General features: G+C 50.9%; 1 protein-coding gene across 1 annotated transcript in view; it reads right to left on the bottom strand.

The window, feature by feature from the left end:
• The window catches only part of ECT2L (epithelial cell transforming 2 like), a 2,055,529-nt gene that overhangs the window by 1,043,443 nt on the left and 992,507 nt on the right, over positions 1–19,579 (bottom strand). Inside the window, exon 13 of the mRNA XM_069608104.1 lies at positions 9,354–9,457. Within this exon, the coding sequence (XP_069464205.1) occupies positions 9,354–9,457 (104 nt within the window). The remainder of the gene's footprint in view (positions 1–9,353; positions 9,458–19,579) is intronic.

Below are 19,579 nucleotides of genomic sequence, written 5' to 3'. Positions count from 1 at the left end.
AGACGGACAAGTCGAGAAGGTCCGGGTACCACGTCCTCCGAGCCCACGCCGGAGCAATGAGGATCATCCGGGAACCGAACTTCCGTAACCTCCGCAGCACTTGCGGGATGACGGGGACTGGAGGAAACGCGTACAGCAGCGGGAATGACCACTCCACCACGAACGCGTCTCCTAAGGCTCCTTTTGGAGGAAATTCCCGCGAGCAAAACCTTTCGCACTTCCGGTTGACACTGGAGGCGAAGAGATCCACTTGAGGGGTCCCCCAAAGGGCAAAGATCTCCAGGAGAATCTCCTGAGCCAACTCCCACTCGTGAGAGATCGCGCTCTGCCTGCTCAGAGCGTCCGCCGTCACGTTTTCGTCTCCGGCCAGATGAACTGCCGAGATCGAAACTTCCTGCTGGATGGCCCAGAACTCGAGCTGCATCGCCTCCCTGCACAGAGGAAGTGACCCTGCCCCCCCCCCTTTTTGTTGAGGTAGTGCATGGCCACTGTGTTGTCCGTCAGGATCAGGACACTCTTTCCTCGCACAGTCGGCAGAAAAGCCTTCAGGGCTAGCCTGACGGCCCTCAGCTCCAACAGATTGATATGGAGTCTGGACTCCGACGGAGACCAATGACCGCTGACTGTCAGCCCGTTGGAATGAGCTCCCCATCCCGTGAGGGATGCATCCGTCATGATCGTCACCTCCGGCCAGGGAAGCCAAAATGGAGCCCCCTTCATCAAGTTGCCTTCGACGGCCCACCACAGAAGGTCCCGGGCCACAGAGGGCGGCACCTGAACCGGGTCCGACATCCTGCCGGAGGACTGCGACCATTGCGTTTTGAGTGCCCACTGCAAAGATCTCATCCGCAGGCGAGCTTCTGGCACCAGAAGAATGCAGGATGTCATGAGGCCGAGCAACCTCAAGATCTCGAACGCTGGGAGCGTCTGGGCATGCTGAAACTTGTGCACCATCTGCTGAATGTGAAGAGCCCTCACCTGGGGAGGAAAACACTGCCCCAGAGAAGTGTCGAGCACTGCTCGGATGTACTGGAGCCGCTGTGTTGGCGTCAAATGGGACTTCTTTAAATTGAGAGGTGACGGACAGATGATCCAGGACTTGCTCGGGAGAGCTCCCCCTGATCAACCAATCGTCCAGGTAGGGGTAGACGTGAATCCCCCCTTGCCTGGGATGCACTGCCACCACCACCATGAGCTTGGTGAAAACCCTCGGGGCGGAGGTCAATCCGAACGGCAGGACCCGAAACTGAAAGTGCGAGTCGACAACCGTGAATCTCAGGTACTTCTTGTGCTTGGGATGGATCGGCACATGGAAGTAAGCATCTTTGAGGTCGAGTGACACCAACCAGTCCTGAAGCTGAAGGGCCTGGAGGACTTGAGAGAGAGTAACCATCTTGAACTTGTTCTTCCTGAGGAGTTTGTTCAAACCGCGCAAGTCCATGATGGGTCTCAATCCCCCGTCTTTCTTCGAAATCAAAAAATAAGGGGAATACCATCCCTTGTTCCTCTCCGCTACAGGCACCAGTTCTATGACGCCTTTCTCCAGCAGGGCTTGAATTTCCTGCGCAAGGAGCGGATCCGGACTCTGCAAAGAGAGGTTCCCCGGTGGATTGTCGCGAGGCCTGTGCCGAAAGGGAAGACAGTAGCTGTGGGTTATGATCTCCAGAACCCACACATCTGAAGTAATGGCTTGCCACTCTACAAGATGCTGCGCCAGCCTTCCCCCAACCGGCGAACCATGGGACATGGCCTCATGACTGAGTGGGAGCGGCTGCGGCGTTACCTGAGGGCAAAGAGGCAACTGCCCGAGCGGCCTTGGCACCACGGGTACCCCGTCGTCCACCTCTGGTACCCCTGCGTTGGCCTCTTTGACTGCCAGCTCCTCTCGCTTTTCTGAAGGACGAGTAATAGCGAAAGGAACCACCCCTCCACTGCTGTCCCCTAGGACGAAAAGGCAGAGGTTGGCGAACTGCAGTGCCCAACGACTTCGCTGCAGCTTTTGAGGTCTGCAACCTCTCAAGGCTCTCGTCAGCCTTGCTGCCAAAAAGGTGTTCACCGTCAAAGGGCATGTTGAGGAGCCGGGACTGCACATCAGGAGCAAACCCCGACTTCCGCAACCACGCAAACCTGCGTATCACGGTGCTCGCCGCCATGGACCTACAGACGCATTCAGCTAAGTCCAAACCCGACTGAACGGACTCACACATGGCATCCTTACCATCCTGGACCATAGCAAGGAAACCATCCCGTTCGTCCCCTTCGGGAATATGTTCAGCCGCTAACGCAACACAGTTCCACAGAGTGTGTGTGAAACGAGACAAGGCACAAATGGAGTTGGCCGCCTGAACCGCCATACCACCAGAAGAAAACACTTTCTTTGCCCAGCCATCAAAACGTTTGTCGTCCCTATCAGGAGGGATGGTAGGGTACGACGCCTGCTTTGTCGGGGCCGTGGCCGCTTGCACCACCAAACTCTCCGGAGTGGGGTGCCTGGTCAAGTAGCAGGGGTCGCTACTGGCTGGACGGTATTTTCGCGACAAGGATCTGCCCACCGTCGGGAGACTCTCCGGAGCAGTCCAAGCCGCCGCCACCCTTCTCTGTAAAGCCACATGGAACGGCAATACCGGGTCAGTTGGGGGACCAACATCAAGGATGTCCGTTAGATCATCCTGCACAAACTCCCCTGGGGGAGCAGACCATCCCAAGTACTCAGAAACCCTAGCCATAAGGCGCCGGTACGAGGAATCGGCATGAGAGCCAGGCTCAGGCCTACAAAACTCCACCTCCGGAGAGGTGTCCAGTCCACTGGCATCATGCAGTGACTGCCTCAAATCGTCAAACTGGCTATGGCCCGAGACAATTTCATCTGGAACCTGACTAGGAACCATGCCATCAGAATCCTCATCCGCCTCTGAAATATATTCCAGGTGGCGAAAAGAAGGCACCCGAGAGTGCTTGCTCTTAACCAGAGCCTTCCTAGGGGGTAGCCCCGTGCCACGGAGTACCTCCGACACGAAAGGCGTCGATGGCGTCGAGCGAATCGGCGCTGGCGTCGAGAGAACAGGCATCGGCGCCGAGAGGATCGGCGTCGATGTCGAGGAAATCGGCGTCAATGTCAGATGCAGCGCCGCCAGCATCTGCGATGTCGACACAGCCCTCGAAGCCGGAGCCCCGAGCGTGTCCTTCGACGACCTGAGCGTCGACAGCTTCGACGACTTCCTCGGAGCCAGAGCCTCGAGAAAGCCTGTCGACGCCTCAGACGTCGATGTCTTCCTCGAAGACCTCACAGGTCCACACGGTCTCAAACGCGTCGAGGACCGGGACCTGGAACGGGTACGTCGAGAACGAGTCTCCTTGTCCGAACGGGACCTCTCCCGTGACTCGTGCCGACCACTCTTGCGAGCGGTGTCTCTCGACCTCACGCGACTGACCCCACTCGGGGGCGCGGACGGCTTAGTACCCTGCGACTCGAGAATCGCCAGCATTTTCTTCCCGAAGGAAGCCCATTCCTCCGGCGTCGCACGGCTGGTGGGGTAAGCGACGTGCCGGGCAGAGTCCTCTGAAGAGGACCTGGAAGACGACCAGTGTCGGCGCTTCTGAGAATGCCTCGAAGAGGCTGAGGAGTGGCGAGACCGACTCCTAGAAGGAGACCCACGAGACTTCCGACGATGACGCGGAGAGTCACCTCTCGAATCATTTTCACAAAAACGAACAGGTTCGAAGAACCGAGAAGAACAGAACTCCAAAGAGTCGAGGCGTTAACCGAGATTCACGAAGCAACACGTTTGCGGAAAAAACAGAACTGAGGCTACGGGCGTCGTGCGTCCTACTTATCACATAGGATGACGTCGGAGGAGGTCCTCGACGACGGCGCATCGACGTCATCGACGCAGGACGCAGACGCCGAAAAAAGTTTCTGAAGCAGCACAGCTGTGGTGATTACATGTCATAGATATGGAATACGTCGGAGGACCCAATCCCCTCGAACTGAGTTTTTTCAGCATGCAGAATCCTCAGCTTAGCCGGGAACAGCATTGAGTATTGGATCTGTTCCACACGTAGGCGGCGCTTTACACCTGCAAAGGAAGGCTCTGCTCGACGCTTGAACCGACGGTGAGAAGTCGGGAAAAGTATGGACTTTGTCTCCATCCTATTGAATGTCACCCTTGTCTCTGGCCAGCTTGAGGATGGTATCTCGATCTCTGAAGTTTAGCAGCTTCGCAATAATGGGGCGTGGTGGCGCTCCAGGAATCGGGCGGGTAGCTGGGATTCTGTGCGCTCTGTCGACGACAAAGAGCTGGGAGAGTGCCGTAGCCCGAAGAGGTCCCTGCACATTTTTTCTACGAATTCCTCCATCTTTGTCGGGGCCTGCTGTTCTCATATGCCCACCAGCCTGATGTTGCTGCGGCGACAGCGCCCCTCCAAGTCTTCGTTTTAGGCCGCTACCTCCTTCATCTGTTGCTCCAGCGTCGTCACTCTGGTGGTTAACGCGGATGTGTTGTCGTCCAGGTCGGAGACCCTTTGCTCCACTGTATCTAGACGTTTGCCATGTTTGTCGAACCTGTGTTGGAGTAGATCCACTTTGGATGAAAGAGCGTCCAGTTTAGCGTCAAGGTTTTCCTATCCCGGCCTTGAGGTCGTGGAGGATCTTGCGTATATCAAAGGCTGGGGATGGTGTGAGGTAGTCTTCTGGTTCCGTAACGGATGATTGGGCTGTTGGTTGGCTCGCCTGCTTCGGTGTCTTAACTATGGCTCCAGTTTCGAAAGTCAGTTTCCTCTGAGCTTTGTCCACCTTGCCCATGGTTGGTGCCGGGATATATATATTCACCTGAGGGGCCAATGTAGGATTGGAAAACCCCCTTAGGCCGCTGAGCCCAGGCAGCGGCAACAGTCACCCAGGGGGGGCAAGGGCCGAGTCGATCGTTAAGTTGCAGTGGTGAGGTTGGAGGATGTTTGTTCTAGTATAGAACTCTGGGTCTGGTCTATTGCCGCTCCTTTGGATGCCCTGTCTCTCCGAGTTTCCCAGCTCGTTGACAGTTTCTGTAAGAAAGCTCCGCCAGGGTAGTGCGGACTGGGATATCGCTGTCCCTGACAAATGGTTGCGGTTCATCGGGTACGACCTGCCCAATGTTGTTGCTCTTGGGGGTGCGTCTGGGGAGTGCTGTGGTCCACCGTCGTAGTGATCACCTTGTTCACTGGGGTCTTGGAGCTTGCAGTGGCGTCCGGGCCAGGGTCGAGGCACGGCAAGCGTTCTTTGCCGGGTTGAGTTGCTGGGAGGTGAGCAAGCGGCTTGTGCTGGGACCACGGGCCTGCATGTGGCAGGACCAGGCCTGAGGTTTCCTTGTCGGCTGGTGGTCGTCTGCCTGTGAAGTTGGCCAGTTGTTTGTTGAGGCAGTGCCAAATGGGCTGACTTGGAGGGAGGGGGGGAGCTGGACAGGATGGCGGCTGTTCTTTGGACGTTTCTTCCTTGCAGTGGTTCTATGCTACCTTCGGTGTTGTGAATATGGGTCGCTCTTTTCAGTGGAGCTGCCCGATGGTGTTATGAGCGGTCCACCGAGCTCGCAGTAATGTTGAAGACTACATCCGTCAGGAGCCAGGAGGAGCGGTCCATGTGGCTGTCTATGGGGGGTGCGCTGTCGTAGCAAGAGGTGGGGGGGTAGCCGTGCCTAGTGATGCTGTTGGGGGGGTGTCCCTTCAGTTTAGCATGTCCGCGTATAAGCAGTTTATTTGAGTGGGCTACTCGCACGCTGCCCGCTGCGTGGCCCCAGCTGCCCTGCGCATGGGATGGAGGGGGCGCGCTGTACCTTGTTTTGTGGGGTCCAGAGGACCTCTACAGCAGCGCTGGAGCAGCTTCTATCGCTGGTGTCCAGCAGGTCGTTGGTGGGGTGTGTGCTGGATCTGTGCAGTGCCGGGGGCCGCCGACCTCCGTTTAGGTCTGCCGCGGGCGTTCTCGCCGCATCCTTCCTGCTGCCTGGTTACCTTGGGGGAGGAGGGTGTCCTCCACCCGGTTAGGACGTCTGGCGCCTCTTCTTCTCTGAATCGCGGCCTTCGCCGTCGGTCTTCGTCTCGTCTCCTCTGACGGTCAGGGCTGGTAAGCTGTGGCTGTTTGCTGCTCTTAGTGGGGTGCACCGCCGTTGGCTCTTGTGGGCCTGAGCAAGGGACCTGAAGGCTCTGTTTCACTGCGGGCAGCCGCTGAGTTGTTCCGGGCCGTGTTCCAGAGCCGGTTCTATTAGGGGGAGGAGTCACTGCACTCCACCGCTGGCCGTGCAGCGATTCTGCTTCTGGTCTGGACCTCTGAGGCCTCACAGGTGTAAACAGGATGCAGAGGCCAGGCCTGGGGGGACGGCAAGGTCAGGTTCCGACCCTTTATCTCCAGAATATGGCGGCGCCTGGAAGGAGGCAGGGTGTCCACTTTGTCCATGGCGGGGCTGGCACTGATCGCCTGTTGCGGATGGTCAAAGTAATGCTCGATTATACACAATATTTGCAGGATATTTGGGGCTCTGCACGGAGCTCGTTAAAAAGCTGCCATCTTGGATGGCTCTAGCCTTATAACCAAGTGAATGTATATATGTATTTAGTTTGATAGTGTTGTGTGAAACGTCTAACTGCTTGTAGTCATTTTTCTATAGTGTGTTTTGGCCATAATTAAATAACTGTATTTTTCATACATTCTGCTTAAGTTTAATCTGTGCTTCCCATTGTGTGACCTCATTGTGGACCCTTTACAAGCTCACCCCCTCTGAAGAATTTAGCCTAGACCGCCTGTCACTGCAACCTAAACTGATTTGGCTACAGCTTCCCAGAGTTGTTCCTGTCACAATATAGGTTGGTCTTCTATACATCTGTACACCAGGCCAGAGCATAGAAAATCAGTCCTAACACCATGACCCAGCTGATTTGCTTCCTGTAGCATGGGCATGTCTGAACTTGCACAATCCGAATGACAAGGCCTAGCAGGACCGTTTTTTGTATTTCTTAATTCCTGTACCCCCCCCCCCCTTTTTGTCTTGTTGCGCCTTAAAACACCTTTTGCTGTATAGGCGCATTATAAATACCCAATAAATAAAATAAATATCCATGGATACACCCTCTTTGGGAAAAGATTGGTGTGGCCGTGGGTCAGATGCTACATTGTCAGTTGCAGCATACACCAGAACTATGGTTATTATATTGGCGGAAATGGGGTCCCGAGCAGAGAAAAAGCTGATGGGCATGGCGTCTATTGTGGCGCGGTCACTGATCGCTAGGGCATGGGGGAAGGGCAAAGCACCATGTTCTCAAGAATGGTTGAATTGTCTAAACAGGTCTGAGAAGCGGGTGACTCAATATGAGTTGAATCCACCAAGCAGGAGAAGACTGATGGACTATTGGGGTCCGTTAAGGACTTTCATGGCTAGGGATGCTGAGGACACAGACGAAGATGGCGGGTAGACCCCTGCTCAATGATACGCCCACCGACCTGTTGCATTATGGGTGGGTTACCCTTTGTGTCACATCGTTGGGTGGGGGCCAGAGGGTGGTGGGGGGGGAGTTGCCATTCCCTCATGGTAAGAATCGATTATATTTGTAACTGGGGGCAGGAGGGGTTGGGAAGATGATGTGCCAACTGTCAATTGTCCTCATAAAAGTGCAGGTGTGTTTGTTTTTTCTTTCGTATTGGTGTGCTGTTGCATAGTATTTGGGGGTGTTCATGGTTATGTTTATGTCGATGTTGTCTTGTTATAGTTGCACTGTGGAAAACAAAGCAAGATTAAAATAATCCTCTTCCAAGGATTCCTCAAGTCAATGCTCTTTTTTTTGGATCCACATATACTGGACAAAGAAGTACGAGGGGCAGCACAGGCTATTTTTATGCGTGGCGTCAAAACTAGTACCTTTATACTTTATAAACTCTGTGTTTCGGCAGCACAGGGAAATGTAAAAGACCCAACAAACTTTACCCAACACAAATATATCATGGTGTCCCTTAATTGTGTAAGTGTGGCAAAGAAAAACATATGTTGCGAAAATGGGTATTTCACCCCTGCAATACAGAACAGTCACAAAGTTAGAATTTGAAATAATGTCAGTGCTCAACTTTAGGCCCATGTGCAGTTTACTGTCTCAAGGGGGAGGCTTCTAAAAGCGGTTTGCTGTTTCTTGCTAAAACAGTTCAGCTTTGTAAGTCAGAGTTGCCTTCAAATTATTAAAGCAAGCATGGAAAATCGAATTTGGAAAAAGTGGCAAAGTGCCAATTATAGGACTACTGTTATGGCCCCTCCATTAAATTATCGCAGGGCCCTATCTTGCACAGGAAGTAAAGTCCTGTGGGATCAGCTTGGTCCTCCAAACTCAGCCCCCTTAAGGCTTCTTGACTGACATGGCCTCCTGCTGCTTCTTTGAAATACCCTCCTACTGTCTTGTATAGCTAGTTTGCAAGACCTCCCCTTCAGGTTCAACTGGCCCATCCGAGTTCCTTGCTAGCCAATCCCAACAAGTGGGTGTCTTCATTTAATCAGTAATTGTATCAACTGCCCTGTGCATTCCGTTTGTTGCAAAAGAAAACATTAGTTTTGCTAAATGTTTCAAACTGTCCTCTCTTGGAAATGCTTCCGAAAATGAGTCCCTGGTATCAGCGCATCTCAAAAACCTCTTGCCGTTAAGTTTCACTTATCATTCACATGGATTCCGACAAGCATTTACCAAAGCACTTCAGATGAGGACATGTAAAACCCCACATTAAAGTTGTAGCTAGTCGTATCTGCTTCTTATGATTCATATTGTATGACTAAGAAATGTTCCTTTCATGACATCCTTCACATTTTCAATGGACGCATTTCTCAGATTTTCTGAAACATCGATAAGTTAAAATAAGAATAATATAAACTGCCCATGTTACAGTTTACAAAGACGTGTTGTGCGGGAGAATGTGTAAGCAATGTAAGATAAAAAACCCTTTTATAGTTCTAAATGTCCTGTACGAAGTGCATAGAAAATATGTATTTTTAACATAATTAACCTTTCTAGCTTCAAGCCAGCACATCCCATGTTACTTGCAGTGAACTGTGCTTCCTTCACCTGCAAACGCAATTAAAATGCTTTTACTAATGATTTGTGTATTAATTTTAGGCTTGAAAAAAAGGTGCAGAAAGCCAAAAGCACTGAATGCACATATGTGAATATGTATCTCTCTATGTGTTTTACAAACCTCTTCAAAGTCAATAGGCCCTATTGCACATCGGTTCCAGCTATATGTATGCAACAGTGTACAATTCAATCCTGAACAAGCAACTGGAAATAAACTCACAATAGTAATCAAAAATCACTTTGCTGTTCTTTTTTAGACTTGTTGCCATAATAGATTTACTCACATGTTTTTGTCTGGATAGTTCCACTAATCCATCTGCTAAGGCTTGGGCTGTTACTCGATTTGTCTGCACTTGAGCCATGCTCATGGAGTCATACATAAATTGTCCTGCACACAGAAAAACTATCTTTAAACACAAGCACAATATATTACAAGTCAATAAATACATTCAGATTGTACAATTGATCGTCTGTAATACTCCCTTGTGAACTGCACTCATGCTATATAAACAAAACTTAAATGGTATCCGTGTACATTTGAAAAAGCAAGCACCATTAGCACACTCTGTATCAAACAAGCTTTTATGAGCATTCAGTTCACAAGGTTCAATAAAAATTATGTTCTTGAGTTCAGGATACTCTACGTATGGTATGTATCGCCTCCCAGTCCTTACTTTGTGAAGGCTAACCGGCTTCAGACAGATACATTATTTTTCTATTTTTTTTTACCCATTCCATTATTCGGACTACAAGGCTTCTCCCCTCCCTTATCTCTACCTGTGTGTTGTTCTGCACAATCCACCATATGCCAAAGGCAACAGGAGGCGTTCTAGGAGTCATGTTGATAACGTACAAACTCTGCCCATTAGCTCTGGCCTTTTCTTGTTACAGTCTACATTGTGACAATCTGCCATACGCTATTCGTACTACTGATTGGACGAAAATTCCCACAATTATACTCAAGAGCCAGAACCAATACGATTTTAACAGAATTCTCATCTTGTAAGATTCAGGAACCAAATTCTGCAGACAAAGTACAACCACGGTTAAACAGTACTGTCTTAAAAAGGTGTGTGGAGTTACCCAAGTTGCAGACTTACATATCTTCTTCTTCTTGACACTTCTTGTACATTTGCACTACACGTCAGCATTCCTCTGGTAGAATGTAATTATGGCACTGACAGAAGAAGAGCGCTGCCGAGGTGTATGCAGTGGAAATAGCTAAGCATGTCCAACGACTTTGTATTCAAGTAGCCAGTTTCTTCCCTTTTAGCTTGCCTCCCAGTGCCTTGAATAAGGATTCTAATTTGCAAAAGTAGGCTGTCCTGACGGTTCTATGTTCTAAGATCGCTAGTTTTTTTTTTTTTTTACGGAGAGTGTTTAGCCGAATATTTTTGGCCAAAAAATCAAATTGAATTTGTTATGTTTACTTGGGAGGGTTCCCACCTCAAGCCCCCTTTCCTAGTATCTAGTCCCTATTCCCCACACCCCTAGCCCTTTAATCCCCCTACATTTTCCGATTCGTTTTTTAGGCCAAAAATGTCCGGGGAAAAACAAATTGAACAAAAGCCTGGCAATTTAACAATGTCTTACCATCCTGACCTTGGGGATGTGAAAACCTCTGGACCCGTCCAAGAAATATAGAAAATGTTCTGGTGAGGATAAGTCTGCATGGTGGATATTACATTCAGAGAATAATTTCAGCAGGAAAATTGGGATGATGTCTTTACTTCCCCCTGCATACACTTCACCATATATGCACTTTGTCACTTATTTCTCCATACCTCCACTTCTCAGGTCTTTCACTTCTCCTAGCATTCACTTCATCATTACAGGCCACCCTCTTCTTTTCTAATCCTATTCTTCCCTCTAATGCCCTTCACCCCAGTCCTAACCTTACAGTTAACCTTAACAACATCCATTGGCAACTTGACAATGTAAAGATGCAGATAAAGTAAAAGCAACAGGTAAATGCATGATGAAACAAATATCTGGCGAATGCACAAGTAAGCGTCATGGAAGTTTTCTGGGGGAAGTAAAAGGAGGTTTGAGGCCATCTTGGAGTAAGATGCAGACAAGAGATTCAGAGTTCAAAGTAAAGACTTTTATTAACTTAAATATCAGGATGGAAAAACGCCTATCTTGCCCTATACTGTGGTGGGATTTCCCTACCAAACCAAAACTAAGGAAAGTCAAAGTCCACAAGTTCAACTTAGGAATCTGCCTGTGCCTAAAACCTATACTTGCCCTCACAACTAATGTTATACAACACGTGGGGATGTCAGCAACAAACAAAATAGTGTTCAGCATAAAGTTCAGAGCTTGGCCCAGATCGCAGCTTTCATCAGCTCCCTTCCCCCCCCCCCCCCCCCAAATAGAACAAGTTCCTCTCTTACCTGGTAACGTTCTTTCGATGGGATGGTCCAACGACGTATTCCATTTCTATGACAGTAATCACCACAGCTGTGCTGCTTCGGAACATTTTCGGCGTCTGCGTCCTGCGTCTATGACGTTGATACGCTGTCCTCGAGGGCCTCCGTCAAGCCGACGTCACCGGATGTTATAAGTAGGACGCACAACGCCCTTAGCCTCAGTTGTAGTTTTTTCCCCCAGAACGTGTGGCACCAAACCACTGCCAGTATGACCACAGAAAGCCTTGCGGAACCGTAAGCTGCAATCGCATAAGAAATTCTGTAGCGGAGCAGGTAGGGAGGGAGCGATATGGAATACATCGTCAGACCATCCCATCGAAAGAACGTTACCAGGTAAGAAAGTAACTTCTTTGAGGGGATTGGGTCCTCCGACGTATTCCATATCTATGACAGACTCCCAAAGCAGTACCAACGTATGGAGGAGGGAAAAGAATTTAGAAAATAGAAATTTAGAATGCCCAATCAAATTGGAGAGTAAAGGACCGCCTTGCCAAAGGCCAGATCCTGCCCATGGATAGAATCGAGGGAGTAGTGACGTACAAAAGTATGGACCGATGCCCATGTGGCAGCTTCACAGATGTTACTAATAGGAACAGCCCTCTGCAGGGCAGTAGAGGCAGCCACACCGCTAGTAGAATGGGCCCGTAAAGCTACCGGAGGGAGCTTACCCGCCAAGCGGTAGCATTCAGAAATTGCCAAGATAATCCATCTAGACAAAGTCTGCTTAGTAACAGCTTGTTGCAAACGCCTTCCAGCGTAACCAATAAAGAGCTGATCGTCCACTCTGACCCGGAACACGTGTGAAATGTAGAAACTTAAAGCTCTCCTAGAATCCAACCTATGGAGCCTCTCCTCTTCCTTACCAGGATGCGGAGGAGGATAAAATGCCAGAAGAATAACCTTCTGGCCTAAATGAAATTCCGACACCACCTTCGGAAGAAAGGAAGGACGAACTCTAAGGACAACCCTGTCCTTATGAAACACAGTGAAGGGTGGCTTCACTGAAAGTGCCTGTAAGTCACTCACTCTGCGAGCGGAAGTGACCGCAACCAAAAATACAGTTTTAAGAGTTAACAGTCTCAAAGGGCATGAATGCAAAGGCTCAAACGGAGCACCCATCAGAAACTTGAGGACAAGGTTCAAATCCTAACCGGGCACCTGGAAAGGTGATGGAGGGAACACATTAGTGAGCCCTTTTAGAAACTGAGAAATTAAAGGAATTTTAAAATAAGAACACTCTTCAGACGACCGCTTAAATATGGACAGCACCGCCAGGTAACCTTTGACGGTACCCACTTGCAAGCCCCTGTGGGCTAAAGAAAGCAAAAAAGACAGAACCACAGCAATGTCACATGCAGAAGGATCCACATTCTTAACCCTGCACCAGTCGCAGAACTTTCGCCAACGGCAACGGTACAGGGACTTTGTTGCAGCCCTTCTGGCCGAAAGCAACACCTCCATCACGTCTTCAGGGAGGTCCCAATCCTTATACCTCAACCTTTCAGAAACCAAGCGTGAACGTTGAGGGATCTGACCTCTGGATGGAGAACCTTACCCCCTTCCCGTGAGAGCAGATTGTCTCGGTAGGGAAGACGACGTGGAGGGCAGATGGACGAGTCGAGAAGGTCCGGGTACCACGTCTCTGGGCCCATGCCGGAGCAATGAGGATCATCCGGGAAACGAACCTTCGTAACCTCCACAGCACTTGCGGGATGACAGGTACTGGAGGAAACGCATACAGCAGTGGGAATGACCACTCCACCACAAACGCGTCTCCTAAGGCTCCTCTTGGAGGAAATTCCCGCGAGCAGAACATTTGGCATTTCCGGTTGATACTGGAGGTGAAGAAATCCACTTTAGGGGTCCCCAAAAGGGCGAAAATCTCAAGGGAAATCTCCTGAGACAACTCCCACTCGTGAGATATCGCGCTCTGCCTGCTCAGACCGTCCGCCGTCTCGTTTTCATCTCCGGCCAGATGAACTGCCAAGATCGAAACTTCCTGCTGGATTGCCCAGAACCAGAGCTGCACCGCCTCCCTGCACAGAGGAAGTGACCCTGCCCCCCCCTTTTTGTTGAGGTAGTGCATGACCACTGTGTTGTCCTTCAGGATCAGGACATTCTTTCCTCGCACAGTCGGCAGAAAAGCCTTCAGGGCAAGCCTGACGGCCCTCAGCTCCAACAGATTTATATGGAGTCTGGACTCCGACGGAGACCGACGACCGCTGACTGTCAACTTGTTGGCATGAGCTCCCCATCCGGTGAGGGATGCGTCCGTCACGATCGTCACCTCTGGCCAGGGTAGCCAAAAAGGAGCTCCCCCTTCATCAGATTGTCTTTGACGGCCCACCACAGAAGGTCCTGTGAGACCGAGGACGGCACCGGAACAGGGTCCGACATCCTGCCAGAGGACTGAGACCACTGGAGCTTGAGTGCCCATTGCAAAGATCTCATCCGCAACCTGGCCTCTGGCACCAGAAGAATGCAGGATGCCATGAGGCCGAGCAATCTCAAGAACTCGAACGCTGGGAGACTCTGGGCAAGCTGAAACATGTGCACCATCTTCTGAATGCGATGAGCCCTCACCTGGGGAGGAAAGCACTGCCCCAGGGACGTGTCGAGCACTGCTCCGATGTACTGGAGCCTCTGAGTTGGCGTCAAATGGGACTTCTTTAAGTTGAGGGAGAAGCCCAGCTTGTGGAGGGAGTGGCAGGTGACGGACAGATGATCCAGGACTTGCTCGGGGAGAGCTTGCCCTGATCAACCAATCGTCCAGGTAGGGGTAGATGTGAATCCCCCCTTTCCTGAGATGCGTTGCCACCACTACCATGAGCTTGGTGAAGACCCTCAGGGCGGAGGTCAATCCGAACGGCAGGACCCAAAACTGAAAGTGCGAGTCGCCAACCGCGAACCTCAGGTACTTCTTGTGCTTCGGATGGATCGGCACATGAAAATAAGCGTCCTTGAGGTCGAGAAACACCAACCAGTCCTGAAGTTGAAGGGCCTGGAGGACTTGAGAGAGAGTAACCATCTTGAACTTGTCCTTCCTGAGGAGTTTGTTCAAACCGCGCAAGTCCATGACGGGTCTCAATCCCCCGTCTTTCTTGGAAATCGAAAAATAAGGGGAATACCATCCCTCGTTCCTCTCCGCTACAGGCACCAGTTCTATGGCGCCTTTCTCCAGCAGGGATTGAATTTCCTGCGCAAGGAGCGGATCCAGACTCTTCAAAGAGAGATTCCCTGGTGGATTGTCTTGAGGCCTCTGCCGGAAAGGAAGACAGTAGCCGTGGGCTATGATCTCCAGAACCCACACATCTGAAGTAATGGCACGCCACTCTATAAGATGCTGCGCCAGCCTTCCCCCAACCAGCGAACCCTGGGACATGGCCTCATGACTGAGTTGAAGCGGCAGTGCCTGAGGGCAAAGAGGCAACTGCCCGAGCAGCCTTGGCACCTCGAGTACCCTGTTTTCCACCTCTGGCACTCCTACGGTGGCCCCTTTGACTTGCAGCTCCTCTCGATTTACTAAAGGATGAGTAATATCGAAAGGAACCTCCCCTCCATTGCTGCCCCCTAGGACGAAAAGGCAGAGGTTGGCGAACTGCAGCGCTCAACGACTTCACTGCAGCTTTGGAGGTCTGCAACCTCTCAAGGCTCTCGTCAGCCTTGCTGCCAAAAAGATGTTCACCGTCAAAGGGCATGTTGAGGAGCCGGGCTTGCACATCAGGAGCAAACCGTGACTTCCGCAACCACGCAAACCTGCGTATTACGGTGCTCGTCGCCATGGACCAGCTGACGCAATCAACAGACCCGACTGAACGGATTCACACATGGCATCCTTGCCATCCTGCACGATAGCAAGAAAACCATTCCGTTCCTCCCCTTCGGGAATATGATCAGCCGCTAAGGAGATACAGTTCCACAGAGTGTGCGTGAAACGAGACAAGGCACAAACGCAGTTGGCAGCCTGAAGCGCCATACCCCCAGAAGAAAATACCTTCTTCGCCCAGCCGTCAAAACGTTTGTCTATATCAAGAGGGATGGTAGGGTACGACGCCTGTACCACCGAACTCTCCGGAGTAGGGTGCGTGGTCAAGTAGCAGGGGTCGCCACTGGCTTGGCGATATTTCTTCGGCAAGGACTTGCTCACGGCCGGGTGACTCTCCGGAGAAGTTCAAGCCGCAGCCACCCCTCTCTGCAAGGCCATTTGTAATGGCAGCACCGGGTCAGTTGGTGGACCTTGGTCGAGGATATCAGTCAGGTCATCCTCCTGAAAATCCCCTGGTGTGGCAGACCACCCCAGGTAATCCGTGACTCTCGACATCAGGCGCTGGTATGAGGACTCGGCATGCGTGCCAGGCTCAGGCCTACCAAACTCCACCTCCGGAGAGGTGTCTAGACCACTGGCGTCGTGCAACGACTGACGCAGGTCCTCAAGTTGGCTATGACCAGAAAGGAGGCCATCAGGAACCTCACCTTCCTCAGACCCCTCATCCACCTCAGAAATATAATCCAGAGGCCGGAAGGAGGGTACAGAAAAAGGTTCAAAGACAGGTTTAGCCTTGGCCAGAGCCTTTCTGGGGGGTTCCACCGGGCCACGGGGAACCTCCAACCAAGCCGCCTCGAAAGGCGTCGATGGAATCGGCGTCGACGTCGAGCGTGGCGCAGACAGCTTCGACGGCATCGACACAGGCCTCGAGGGCAGAGCCCCGAGCGTGTCTCTCGACAGCCTGGGCGCCGATAGCGTTGACGACTTCCTCGGAGCCAGAGCCTCGAGAGAGTCTGTCGACGACCTCGGCGCCGCGGGCGTCGATGTCTTCTTCGAAGACTTCACAGGTTCTGGCGGTCTCAAGGGCATCGAGGACCGGGACCTGGAACGGGCATGTCTAGAACGACCATCCTTGTCCGACCGGGACCTCGAAGGCACCCGGTGGTCGCGACGACCCCTCAAACTCGAAGGCGTTCGAGCAGCATCTCTAGAATGGTCACGGCCAGTGTCTTTTGACGGCGCGGACGGACCAGAGCCCTGCGATTGGAAAGTCACCAACATCTCCTTTCGGAAGGAATCCCATTCCTCAGGAGTGGAATGCTTGTTGGGACAAGCAACCCGCCGACGGGCAGAGTCCTCGGATGAGGACGGGGAAGGCAACCTGTGACTGAGCTTCCTGGAGTGCCTCGAAGAGGCAGAGGAATGGCGGGACCGACTCCCAGATCGAGAACCCCCGGACTCATGACGACGATGCGGAGAGTCCCCCCTCGAATCATCTGTCGAAAGAACAGTGGAACGTGACTTCTGGGGCTTGGCCACCTTACCGACCGACAGCTTCTTCTTACGCTCCTGCAAGGCCTTCGATGTGAGCGATTGGTAGTCGACACAGTCATCCGTATCATGGTCCTCTCCGAGGCACCAGAGGCAAGCGTTGTGCGTGTCCGTCAGCGACATCTTAGAGCCGCACACCCGACCCTTCTTAAAACCGGACCGCGGGGTGGAAGAAGCCGAAGTCATCCTAAGAAACAGGTTTGAAGAATCAAAAGAACAGGATGCAATAGAACCAAGGCGCGCGAGACCTCCGTAGCAAACACGTTCACGGACAAAACTGAACTGAGGCTACGGGCGTCGTGTGTCCTACTTGTAACATCCGGTGACGTCAGCTCGGCGGAGGCCCTTGAAGACAGCGTATCGACATCATCGACGCAGGACGCAGACGCTAAAAATGTTCCTAAGCCGCACAGCTGTGGTGATTACTGTCAGATATGGAATACGTCGGAGGACCCAATCCCCTCGAATAAAGCATTTCTAACAAAAGTCTCAGGATTTTCTTGAGTTCCAAATCAATATAGGATTGATCAAAACTCGGGGTTCCCTTCCCCAAGTTCCACAACGCAGTTCAAAACACAAGATATCCTGAGGCTCCGTCCTCAAGACAATAAGTAGTTACAACATCAGGGATCCTTTCCCCAAGATATACTTTCAGTGAGATTTTAATATGATGGTGTTTCCCAATTTTCTTAATGTTTTTTGCCACACTTGCACCCTTTGCACCGGTTGAAAATGGCAGTTCAGTTAAATTCATTTTTTAACGTTAATTTCCCAAAGATCTATTCACTGTGGGTAATAATGCACTATGGGTCAGCTGGCCTTGTTAAAGTTGTATTCACATTAGAGTTCAATATGCATGGGTTTCTTAGAATATGTAATTGTTCTGTAAAAATAATATAGGTGAACGTTGCTTGGAATGTAAATTTCATTCACTTTAGGAATTGACACACAGTGTATTTAGTTAGATGGTAAAGCCTAATTTCTTTTAGCATCTTCATAAGTGTCAGGTTTCATTTCACTGTCAAAGTTTCCTTTGATTAATAATTTATTAATCAATGATAATTTATGTTTATGTCTAATATTCCCTTCATATTCCTTAACTATCATTTTATCAGAAGGAGAGTGTTCCAATCCAGCATGGTGGGAAGGAAGAAGGGAATCAATCAAGGATCTGATTGGTAGTCAAGATGTTATTTTGTGATTGGAAGCTAAGGAGACTTGGGAGCAGTTTCAAGGTTCTAAACTGCCTTTCATTGTCATACCTGAAGCAGGGAGGTCCTGTTTCCTTTAGTCTGTGTTTTAGCCTAATCTTTGTAACTTGAAGACAGACTATTTGAACTTGAATCAATTTTTGAGGAACATTCATCGTTGGACAGGACAAGCAGACTCATTGGTGGGAGCGCAGCGATCTAAAGCTCATGTGAAGATTGTGAAGTTATTTAATTTCAAAACTATTTTTTGAGAAGAAAGTTTATCCGACTTTAAAGAACAGAATATTTAATGTAGTTTAGGTATTTAGTTAAGGCTTTTTCTTGATTCTGCTCTTCTGTGACTGTTTACATAAAAAGGAGCAAGAAGCTTCAATCACACGCAACTATTTTATTATTTACCATTCATGTTAAAGTGTTATTTGACACGTTTCTAGCGATCTGTTCACTGTTTTAATTAAAGTGTTTGTGGGGACATCACGTGATCGCGGGAGCGTGTTCTCGCGAGATCTCGCGAGACAGGATCTCGCGAGCCCACGCTCCGCGGGAAAACGTTCCTGCTTCACAGTTGGCGCCCTGCCAGCCGAAGCGGTCGTGCAGGAGCGCTGCTCCTGACTACATGAGAAGGAGAGTGAGTTACAGAACTCTCACCACAGCTCCTAGGGCATAACACCACAGCCACTGGAGGCTTCATGGGGGCCCTAGGAGTCTACAGCGTGCCACCGGTGAGCACAACACATCCACAGTGAAGCAACTGGGGAAGAACAGGACTTGGTCGCATTGAACAGTGAGTAAGCGCCCCGCGCCACCAGGCCGCTTTAGAACCTCTCCACTTGTTGCCAGTCAATAAAGACAGTTAGAAACCTTACAGCGTCCTGTCATCCATTTAGGCCACAACATAACTGGCGACGAGGATACCTGAAGTCCCACGGACCCACCATGCAAGGCGCCACACCACCCCCTGCGTTTCTCCCCTTGCCAGGGACACCGGCGATTCCGTGGATGCAATGGGAACCCCTTTTTTCCACCTACTTGGAAGCGGTGGGCGGCACGCGATATTCCCCCATCAGGAAGAGGGCGATGCTGTTGAATGCGCTAGGGGTTGAAGGTCAGCGTATCTTTGCCGGCCTTAAAGAAATACCGGCGGCCGACGATGACGCCGAAGACGACGACGTTTACAAAGAAGCCACTCGTCGTATCGTGAAGAGGTTCACCAACAAGGAGAACATTGTACTGCACAGGTTGAGATTCTACACTCGCAAACAGGAAGGGAGCGAACCCGTGGATGACTACATCACCAGGATGAGGGAACTCGCTTCTCTTTGCGCCTTCGGAGAAAATGCAGAACAGGTCATCTGCGACATGCTCGTTGTCCACACCAACTCTAGGAAAGTACAGGACAAGCTCATCCAAGAAAAGGAGGTCACCCTCGATAAAGCCATCCAGATTGCCAGGGCAGAGGAAGAAACCTCCAGCAGACGCAAGGAGGCGGGAAGTCACCTGCCCGTGCCCGAAATGGCGGCGCTACAATGGAGAGGTCGCAGAGACAAGCA

The sequence above is a fragment of the Ambystoma mexicanum genome, chromosome 4q (genome assembly GCF_040938575.1).
Source record: "Ambystoma mexicanum isolate Mex_15411 chromosome 4q, UKY_AmexF1_1, whole genome shotgun sequence".
Lineage (NCBI taxonomy): Eukaryota > Metazoa > Chordata > Amphibia > Caudata > Ambystomatidae > Ambystoma > Ambystoma mexicanum.
The sequence above is the reverse complement of the archived record's forward strand: the minus strand, read 5'-3'. Positions and strand labels throughout refer to the sequence as shown.